Below are 11,273 nucleotides of genomic sequence, written 5' to 3' on the forward strand. Positions count from 1 at the left end.
TGGAACACACGCGGCCTGAGCTGCCAGCTATCTGTACAACTGAAACAGACATCAGGGAGAGAGAAACATTTCAACATAAAGGGAAGGGAATAATTGTGAATCATGAATGAGAAAAGTGACTTCGTTATACATGAGATATTCAAACAATTATGAAACTCAGAGATACATTTACATTATAGCCACGATTATCTCACTTCTCAAACACAGAGACGAAAATACTGAAGTCAATTGAATCCGGGAATCACCAAGAGGACCTAGTTTATTTTCAGGACACAGTGATGTTAATAACCAGATGAGGAAAATCCACGGCGGCCGAGATCCAGCCGATCACTTGACCTGTAAAAGAGGGATAAAAGATTGAAGCAGGGATTTAGTGCTTTGGGGCAATTATCTCAGGGTTTTTATCAATGAAACGTTCAGAGATTTGGCAAATCGCTTCAGTCAGCTCGAAGCAAATGCACTGAATCTTCTCACCTTCACCAGAGTGACGGCAGCGCTGTAGAACATGCTCAGGAAGAACAGGATGATGAATGTGGAAGCGGTTGTCCAGATGTTGCCGCTCTGGCCCTCGTAGTCTTCATCCCAGATGTGATCTGAGGAATCTGCGGAGTTGTAGAGGAGGAAAATATTCAGATCGTTTGCTAATCCAAAATATCGTATTATTATTATATATTCTATTTTATTTCCTTAAGGTATTAGTTTGTTCTCTAATTTGATGTTCAATATATGCCCTGTGTTAAGTTAATCACTCCCAACAATTTATCTGTGTTCCTAATTCCACAGTCGCTCTTCCTTTATGATCCTCCTACAGTCCGTGTTGGAAAATTTGACAGTTTTCCTTCACTGTCACACGATCATTGATTTTGTATCAATTTCATAGGATTTACCGTTCGGGAATAGTATGATGTAATATCGAGGGAGGTTTACTGAGCGATACCGATTATTTTAACAATAGTTTTAGCGACCTAATTATTTGGAGACTGTCAAGGGGGCAGTGTAAGACGTCGGATGTGAGTTATAATCTTGATTAGTTTGTGACGGTCAATGTTCTGAACATAATTAACTTGCATCAGTTTCCAACTAAGAACGTTAATTCAGTGTGTGTGTAGGACCAGAATAGAGGAATGTGAGATATTATGACATCAGAAATGATTTATTTAATATAATGGTTGGGAGACTGTTCCAAGAGTGTATTTTAATTCTATATTCATCGATAGCCTGATGTATTTTGTGCACTTTAGTGTTTACATATATGTGCATGACGATCACTTGTTCTGGTTTAGTCTGTGTTTGTGTGTTGATGTGTGTTAATGTAATGTTGATATGCAAGTTTGCGGGTGTTAATGTGCGATTCTATGCATCTATATTTACGTGTAAGTGTGTGTTTATTTTCGTACGCTTGTGTACGTTTACTTGTCGGTCTTTGTGTGTTTATATGAAATTTTGTGTATTTATGTTTAAATGTGTGTGTTTTGTATAAGTACGTTCATGTGTGTGTTTTTCATGTGTGTGTGTATGGTTATGTGTAAGTGTTGTGTATGTTTAGGGGTAAGCATGTGTGCGCTTATGTGTAAATGTGTGTGTTCGCATGTAAATGTGTGTGTGTGTGTTATGCGTTAGTGGGATTGTGTTGATGTGTGTGTTTATGCGAGTGTAAGTGCATGTGTGCGTGCGTGTGTGTGTGTGTATGTGTGTTAATGCGTGTGTTTTTGTCTGTTTAGTGTAAGGGTGCGTGTGTGTATTTTTGCTGTCATTCAAACTTTCAGAGAGTACTAATAACTGGTTCAGACAATGACGGTGTGTATTATATTCTGGGCATGTGTAATATTCTGTGTAAGTGTGCCTATGTGCGTGTTTATGTGTAAGTCTCTGTGTGTTTATGTGTAAGCGTGAACTTTCACAAAAACACACGCACTCACTTTTGCACGCATTCTTCCCCGCTCTGTGTAAATGTTTTCAGCGCGAGACGCCAGGTGACGTCAGGCGACGGAATGCAACAATTCAACGATGGGCATCTCTCCCTGGTGGGAATTAAGGGGTACAGTGGCTTCACAATTGCCGTTTCCCCTCACTGTGTTGGAGAATCGGAGACACAATGAGTTAACAATTGCCCTTTCCCCTCTCTCTGATGGGGCAGCGGAGGTACAGTGGGTTAACAATTGACCTTTCCCCTCTCTCTGGTGGGGCAGTGTGAGGTACAGTGGGTTAACAATTGCCCTTTCCCCTCTCTCTGGTGGGGCAGTGGGGGTACAGTGGTAAACAATTGCCCCTTCCCCTCCCCCTGATGGGGCAGTGGGAGGTCCAGGGGGTTAACAATTGACCTCTCCCCTCACCCTGATGGGGCAGTGGGAGGTACAGGGGGTTAACAATTGCCCTTTCCCCTCTCTCTGGTGGGGCAGTGTGAGGTACAGGGGGTTAACAATTGACCTCTCCCCTCTCTCTGCTGGGGCAGTGTGAGGTACAGGGGGTTGACAATTGCCCTTTCCCCTCTCTCTGGTGGGGCAGTGTGAGGTACAGGGGATTGACAATTGACCTTTCCCTTCTCTCTGGTGGGCAATGCGAGTTACAGGGGTTGGCAATTGACCTTTCCCTTCTCTCTGGTGGGGCAGTGGGAGGTGCAGGAGATTAACAATTGACCTTTCCCCTCCCTCTGTTGGGGCAGTGGTCTTACAATGAGTTAACAGTTGACCTTTCCCCCCTCTCTAGTGCGGTAGTGCGAGTACAGTGGGTTAACGATTGAACTTTCCCCTCCCCCTGGTGGGGCAGTGGAGGGTACAGGGGGTTAACAATTGTCCTTTCCCCTCTGGTGGGGCAGTGGAGGGTACAGGGTGTTAACAATTGACCTTTCCCCTCTGGTGGGGCAGTGGGGGGTACAGGGGATTAGCAATTGACCTTTCCCCTCGCTCTGTTGGGGCAGTGGGAGTTGCAGGGGGTTAACAATTGACCTTTCCCCTCTCTCTGGTGGGGTAGTGGGAGTACCATGGGTTAACAATTGACATTTCCCCTCCCCCGGGTGGGTCAGTGGGGGGTACAGGGGGTTAACAATTGACCTTTCCCCTCTGGTGGGGCAATAGTGGGTACAGGTGATTAACAATTGACCTTTCCCCTCTGGTGGGTCAGTGGTGGGTACAGGGGGTTAGCAATTGACCTTTCCCCTCGCTCTGTTGGGGCAGTGGGAGGTACAGGGGTTTAACAATTGACTTGTTCTCTCTCTCTGTTGGGTCAGTGGGGGTACAGGGGTTTAACAATTGACTTGTTCTCTCTCTCTGTTGGGTCAGTGGGGGTACAGGTGATTAACAATTGACCTTTCCCCTCTGGTGGGTCAGTGGGGGGTACAGGGGTTTAACAATTGACTTGTTCTCTCTCTCTGTTGGGTCAGTGGGTGGTACAGGGGTTTAACAATTGACTTGTTCTCTCTCTCTGTTGGGTCAGTGGGGGGTACAGGGGGTTAACAATTGACTTGTTCTCTCTCTCTGTTGGGTCAGTGGGGGGTACAGTGGGTTAACAATTGACTTGTTCTCTCTCTCTGGTGGGGCAGTGGGGGGTACAGGGGGTTAACAATTGACTTGTTCTCTCTCTCTGTTGGGTCAGTGGGGGGTACAGGGGGTTAACAATTGACTTGTTCTCTCTCTCTGGTGGGGCAGTGGGAGGTACAGTTCCTGTTCCCGTGTCGCCCTCATTTCAGATCCAAGAGGGTGCGATGCTGCCAATTAAAACCGGCCCCAAATCTGAAGGGATGGACAACACGAGAAACAATGACACATAGATCTAAATGTGCTGCATTTGTTTGTTGGAAAATGGAACTTTGCAGGTTCTGCCAGTGGGAAGAAAGTTGCTGAAATTACTTTGAGGAATCCTGTCATGAAAGAGCTTCACTCTGTCTCCAAACTGTGGTGTATCTGAGCTGGGAGCGCTGGCTGTACAAGCTTTGTGCCCAAGTCCGACAAATATTCTGCTTCACATTAACAGCCCGCCCCTTGGCAAAAATGGGAAACAAAATTAATTGAGCGGCTGTGTGTGTAACTCACGATTGGAAGAAAAGGCCTTTATTGGTTTTTATTTAAGAACTGAAATGCAATCGAGAGATTCTCATTGACAAGCATTGACGGTGTCCATCAGACCAAGAGAAATGTTCACAAAACTGGGTTTACCGCTGGATTTATTGACTGTTCTGATGATGGTCTTCAAGGGGATGGCCTCATGTCCTACCACACAGGAGTAAGAAGCACCGCTGGCCCACTCCTCGGCTGCAATGGATAACAGGCTGTACGTGAAGAAAGAACTGCTGCTGTTCTCCGTCTTCACCTCGGTGTTCGTGTGGTTGCCCGAATTCACCAGCTTGTCATTGACGGTCCACTTGACGAAGATCTCTCGGGGGGAGAAACCTCTCACTAAGCAGGTGAGGCTGACCAACCTCTGAGCGGAGATTTCTTCTGCCGAGGGCAGGAGGACAGACACGGCCGGTTCCCGCGGATCTTTAGCTGCAGATCAATTACAATAAAGATCAATAAACTGGAGACTTCCAGAGACAATGGCACCGGTGGTTAAATGCGCAAGATACGTGGTTTGCGCTGAATTTTAAAAGATTCCCTTTTTCGCCTCTGTGGCCTGTCCAGTTTTTCAGCCCAGAACAGAATGGAATAAAATCCTTCTCTCTGGGAGCTTGAAGAGTTGTACTGGAAAATTACACAGGAATCACTGCTAGGAACTGATTCGGCCAACTGATTTATACCAACTTTTATGCTCCACACGAACCTTCTCCCAGCTCATCATCTAAACCACGTAACATGTCCTTCTATTGCTTTCTCCCTCCTGCAATTATCTAACTTCCCTTAAATGCATCATCCCATATCCCAGAGTATTTAGTTCGTGGGATTACCATTTCAATTATCAAAGTAATCTATTAATATACTTATTTGAACGAATTGGCCCATGCACAAGCACCGGGAATAGTCACAGCCTCTCACGTGTTACTACAATCACGCCGCTCACCCATTTCCTTGTGGATGGAACCTCTGATCGGAGTGTGCATATCCCGATGGCTCACCACGCAGTCAAACACACCCCCACTCAGCCAGTCTTGTGTCGAGATGTCTAACTTGCTGATCACACTGTCGCCCTCTCCCGGTTCTCCATGATTCCCTGGTTTCAAAATGTCCTTTTTCCGCTCCCACGACACGGTGACTCCAAAAGGAGCATTCGACACGATGCAGGTTAAGGTCACTGTCGCCTCCATTAAGACCTGCTCGAGTGACGGCGGCGAAAGAGTGATTTTTGGATCGTTGCACGAGGAATCTTCTGTGAAGCAGAAATGAAAGTCAAGCAAAGCTTCATCTCCAGAGTCAGGATAGCAGCATTCTGCTTAACTCCCAAAAGGAGAATAAATCACCTTTTAGATATTAATCTCTCGTTGTTGCTTAACAACCATCATTATTGGAAGTACAACGAATTGGCAACCATCCCGGGAGACGCTTTAACATTTCCTGTGTATTTGCACCCAGAGCCACCTGTGATCGGCTGTGAGGCAAAGACCCGACATAAAACATTGAATAATGTTGGGTGCAATTGTGTTATGCACTGAATAGCGCTCGTCCCGAAAATCCTTGCTCCTTTACGCCCGTCTATCGATCCTTCTGCCCGAACGCATTTGCGCTCAGTATAATGGCTCCACCCCCAGGTTAAAGAGCTCTACATGGAAATTACACTGGTTCAAAACGAGTGTCAATCAAATCCAGGATTATAGTTGCAACAGGAAACAAAGTTAATTTTCTGTGTCTTGTGATTTTGGGGTTGATGAAAATGTGCAGGAACCAGTAGCCCCCCGCCCCCCCCCCCCCGGCAGAGCAGAAGTAAAAGGTCGTGGGGAGGGAATTTCAAGGGGTCTTTTGTCATGGGGAATAAATTGCAATACTGATGTGAAGTAGTTTTTTTTAAAATTTCTGTCATTAGTGAGCTTTTATCATGTCTAGTGAGAGAGAGTAAGGAGGGAATATAACCGCAGGACAGTAATAGTGTCATAGGAACAGGAGAAGTCCATTCAGCCCGTCCATCCTGTTCTGCCATTCAATCAGATCATGGCTGATATCTACCTCAACATCATCTACCCGCTTTGGTTGTGCAACCCTTTACACCCTTGCCTAACAAAGATCTATCAATCTCAATTTTGACATGTTCAATTGACCCCTACCCTCAACAGCTTTGGGAGGCCCGGGAGGGGGGGGGTGGTGGAGAGATTTCCAGATGTACACGAGACTTTGTGTGAAATTATCCTTTCTGACATTACCCCTGAATGGTGTAGATCTACTTTTAAGGTTCTGTCCCTGGTTCTGAAGTACCGCACCAGAGGAAATATTTTCTTGCTATCTACAACATCAGTTCCATTTATCAACGTAAACACCTCAATTACATCGCCTCTTCACATTCTACACAAAGGAATTCAAGCCTAACCCGTCCTCATCATTTAGCCGTTTTAGCCCGGTATCATTCGGGTGAATGTGCGTTGCACCCGCTCTAAAGTCAGTTTATCCATACTGCGGTGCGGTGCCCAGAACTGAATGCTGTGTTCTAAAAAGGCAGATCATAAAATCATAGACATTTTCAGCATGGAAAAAGGCAATTTTGGCCCATCGTTTCCGCGCCGGCCAAACAAGAGCAATCCAGCCTAATCCCACTTTCCAGCTCTTGGTCCGTAGCCCTGAAGGTTCATTGCATATCCAATATATTTTTTTTAATGCGCTGAGGGTTTCAGCCTCTACCACCCTTTCAGGTAGTGATTTTGAGACCCACACTACATTCTGGATGAAGACATTTCCTCTCATATCTCCTCTAAACCTCGCCCCAATTACTTTAAATCTGTGTCCCCTGGTTGTTGACTCATCTGCCAAGGGGAACAGGTCCTTCCTATCCACTCTATCAAGGTCCCTCATAATCTTATACATCTCAATCAGGTCTACTCTGTTGCAAACAAAATAGACCCAGCCTATCTAATCTTTCCTCATAGCCAAAATTCTCCAGTCCATACAACTTCCTGGTAAATCTCCTCTGCACCCGTTCCAGTGCAGCAATATCTTTCCTGTAACCTGGTGACCAGAAATGCACGTGCTACTCCAGCTGCGGCCTAACAAGTGTTTTGTACAGTTCAAGCATAAGCTCCTTGCTATTTTATTCCATGCCTCGACTAATAAAGGTAAATATTACGTCTGCCTTCTTAACCCACTTATCAAGCTGGTGTGCTACCTTTAGGGATTTGTGGACATGCACTCCAAGGTCACTTTATTTGTCTACACCCTTTCTAGCAATTTCTAGCAGTGGCCCTTACATAGTAAAGGCCTGGAGACACCGACTGTCGCTCCCAATATGCTGAGGCAACTCAGGATAAAGCTGAGACTAAGGGCAAGCAGAGGACAACCTTTGGCGAAGTGACGGAGTCATGAAACGTGAGGAATCCTGAGTCAGGGCTTACACCGAAAGGAAAAACAAACTGTATGATTAGAAATTAGAAATAGCTCTGTTCTTTTTTACTAATTACGATTAAAGCCCTGACTGAGATCAGCGCTCAGAATGATCCGGAACTTCCCGGGCCTGTGTCTCTTACCCGGAGATCTGGTGATCGTTCGGTTTTGGGTGATTCCTTGATGAGAGACCTGGCAGGTATAGACTGAGTGGGCGAACCATTCCGCGGCAGAGAATGTCAGGCGACTGCTCGCCGAGAAGTTCCCATTCACCTCACATACGGGAGAGGTGATGAAGCCCGATTTCATAATTTGTCCATTCTTCAGCCAATTCACGGTCAGTGACTTTGGATGGAAATCGATGATTGAACACACGGCGGTTGCAGATCTGCTGCTGGTGATTTCTTCCTTGGAACTCAAGGTAAGGATTACAGCTGGATGATGTACCACACGATCTGCAAGAAAATACATTTTATGGCGATTATTTGTTACAATCCAAACAATTAAGACCTTTAAAGTGGTTTTTAACATATAATCTACATCACCGAAACAGGCCATTAGGCCCAACAGGCCTACGTTTATGTTCCACATGGGCCTCCTCTCTCCCTATTGCCTACCCGCTATCAACATAACCTTAGATGCCTTTCTCCCTCGTGTACTTATCTAGATTCCCCTGAAACGCATCTATGATATTCGCCTCGTATTCCATGCGGCAGGGAGTTCCATATTTTACCAATTCCTTGGGTGAAGAACTTTCTCCTGGACTCCCTATTGTATTTATTAGTGAATATCTTATATTTATGGCCCCAATATCGGGCTCCTGTTCAGGCAAAATATTTTATCTACGTTTAACCTTTAAATCGCTTCATAATTTTAAAGACCACCATTTGATCACCACTCAGCCTTCCCTTTTCTGGAGAAACAAATCCCACTCCGTTCAGCAATTATTGACAGTTGCAATTTTTCAGTTCTGGTGTCGTCCTTGTGCCTCTGTATCATTCTTATCATATGGACACCAGCACTATGCACATTACAGTTGATATAATCCGGAGATTAGAGCAGTGTACAGTACTCTATATGTGATATGGAGACCAGACATGTGCGTAGTACTCTGAGTGTGATATGGAAACCAGAACTATGCTCGAATTTTGATTTGGAGATCGGAATGCACACTGAGATCTGTTATGGAGACCAGACCTGTATGCAGCACTCTTAATATGTTATGGAGACCTTATCTGTGTACAATACTCTAAATATGATGTGGAAACCAGACCTGTACGCAGCACTCACTGTGTGAATTGAAGACCAGAGCTGTGCAATGAATCTAAGTGTAAGATGGAGACCAGAACTGTGCACATTACTCAAAGTCTGGTCTAACCAAGGTTGTATAGAAGTTGAACAGATCATCTCTGCTTTTCACAGTTTGCCTTCCTTGTATCCCACAGCACTCACCTGGCATTTTTACGTCCCAGACCGAGTCACCTCTTCGAACCTCGCAGTAGATTGGGCGACTCCCCACCAATGACTTGCTGATGGTTAACTGGCTGCTCAGTGTGTAGGCTCCCTTCTTGTTGAGGACTGACGGGTAGGTCTTCAATCCAGTGGTGATCGGCGCTTCTTCTGACCTCCAGGAAAGGCTGGTGATTTCCGGGGAGTAGTCCATCGCTAAGCAGCCATAGGTGACAGGGCCGCCAGTGTCGGGTTGTTCACAGGAGGAGAGCAGGGCATAGAGTTTGGGAGCAGATGGTGTCGCTGGGAAAGATTGGCCAAGTGGACAAGTTAGACTCTGTAATCAGTGCTTATAAAATAACCAAACAACTAAACGTTTCACTACGGGGTAAACTAAATCCATCATTTACCGATCAAACCCGACGTCAACATTTGAATTACAAGGAGTTATGAGACCCGACGTGAAACGCCTCCACGTAACTCCAGTCTCGTACATAAGGATAGTCACGAGACTTAAAGGGGCATTCTGTCCAGCAGGCCCCTTTTTACGGAGTGAATACTGGGATATTGTACCGTGGATTTCTTCCTGCTATTATGGAACTCTCCTCTCAATCTCCAATCACTTTCACAGTAAATTATTTCACATTATATATTCTGAGTTCCTCCCTGCATCCTTTTGCTCTCATAATCATATTAGCAGCACGAAATCAGGCCATTCCATGATATTAAAGTGAAGTCAACTCTCCATTTTAAGATGCTGTTTAAACTAACCTCTTGGACCAAGATTTTTGTCAATTGCCAGAATCACTGCTGACCATACTAAAGAAAACTGCTTATGTGGCCTGATATCAAATTTTACCTCCTTAAGCTCGTATGAATCGTCTTGCGACGTTTCACTACTTTAAACGCGTTATATAAATACAATTATTGTTTTCAGGGGATACACTTGGTTGAATGTCGGTGGGGTGAATTATCCTAATCACACAACTTCCATAGCAAGATCTACTAGTTGTATTAACTTTTTTAAAATCCCGGCATGTTTTAAACATGAGCGAGACTGATAAAATAATACAACTTTAAAGCACGGAAGGAGGCTATTCGGCCCATCACGCCTCTGAACGATCTCTCCACCAATCCCGTTCAGCTTCCAATTCCCAATCTTCTTCTCAAACGTTCAATTTTATTAAGCTGTTATGGATTCTGCATGCAGCCCTCTTTCTGATAGGACAACTCATGTCCCAACAGCACCTGTGTAGAACAGTACAATAATACCCTCTCCCTTCATTCCTTTGCTGCTGATATTCAATCAGTGCCATTTACTCACCAACTCACCGACCTGGGGAAATATGTTTCCTGAATCCCTTCATAAAACCCTTCCTAGTTCCAAAACCCCTCTATCAGACCTCATCTAAATCGTCTTTGTTCCCAGGAAAATATAGGACGTTCAAATAAATGGTTGAAGTCTCCTTTAAAATGTGAATTGATTAATTCAGCGCTCAGATTTGAACCGGGAACTTTTGCACAGCCTGATATCTAGGATTCAAGTTTGATCTCAATCGGGATTGATTCGGGCCTATCTCTTTCCTGCTCCGAATTGGAGGAAGAGCGATGCAGTATGAGTTGTGATCTGTCCCCTGTTACTGATTGGATGTCTCCTGTCCTTCCTCTTCCCAATCACTCCATGAAATAATCCGAATGATGTACGGTTCCCAAAGCCGGTTATATGGAACGATGCTCTTTAAAAGCTCCATTTAATTTTACAAATTATTTTCCAGCCTCCCGCCAGTGAGAACATGCACTGCCTTCTGGGTCGTTGCAGTCACTTCTTGTTGTTGTTCGAACCGAACATAATCTAAACATCAGGACAGGTTTTCTTCTCTAAATACCTAATATTGGCAAAACTTAAACATTATAAATCGGTTGGTTATCAGCCGGGTCTATGCTAGGAAGGATAAAGGTTAACGAACCTGGTTACTGCTGATATGGGTAACTCTCGATTCTGGTTTGTGCGGATTACTGAAACAGCTGTGGTTTATTGGTCAGATACTGAAATCTCGGTCTACACCGTAAAGTTACAGAGAGGGTCGATGATGCTGTTGCAATAGATGTGTTATATATAGATGTTCAAATGGCATTTTATAAACTATCTCATGTAAGAATGATTCGGAAAATAGAAGCACATGTGATTAAAGGGATGGAGGTAACTTGGGTATTTAATTGGCTGCGGGAGAGGAGGCAGTGAGCAGTGGTGAACAGATGTTTTTTCTGACAGAAGAGTAGTGGGGTCGCCCATTGATCGGTATGAAGAACATTGCTTTTCCTGTTATATATATAAATTACCTGGACTTGTTATCGGGAATACAGTTTACAAGT

At 44.7% G+C, this 11,273-nt stretch overlaps 1 gene segment (V, D, J or C); it reads right to left on the bottom strand.

The window, feature by feature from the left end:
• Positions 1-501: 501 nt before the first annotated feature.
• LOC139248746 (Ig heavy chain C region, membrane-bound form-like) lies at positions 502-9,190 on the bottom strand (the record flags this gene model as incomplete). The annotated part of the segment is given in 5 exon segments: positions 502-602; positions 4,152-4,481; positions 4,993-5,298; positions 7,595-7,906; positions 8,904-9,190. Coding segments are annotated over 5 exon segments (1,260 nt in total), but the record flags the coding sequence as incomplete, so codon positions are not given.
• Between the last annotated feature and the right edge of the window lie 2,083 nt (positions 9,191-11,273).

The sequence above is a fragment of the Pristiophorus japonicus genome, unplaced genomic scaffold (genome assembly GCF_044704955.1).
Source record: "Pristiophorus japonicus isolate sPriJap1 unplaced genomic scaffold, sPriJap1.hap1 HAP1_SCAFFOLD_290, whole genome shotgun sequence".
NCBI lineage: Eukaryota > Metazoa > Chordata > Chondrichthyes > Pristiophoridae > Pristiophorus > Pristiophorus japonicus.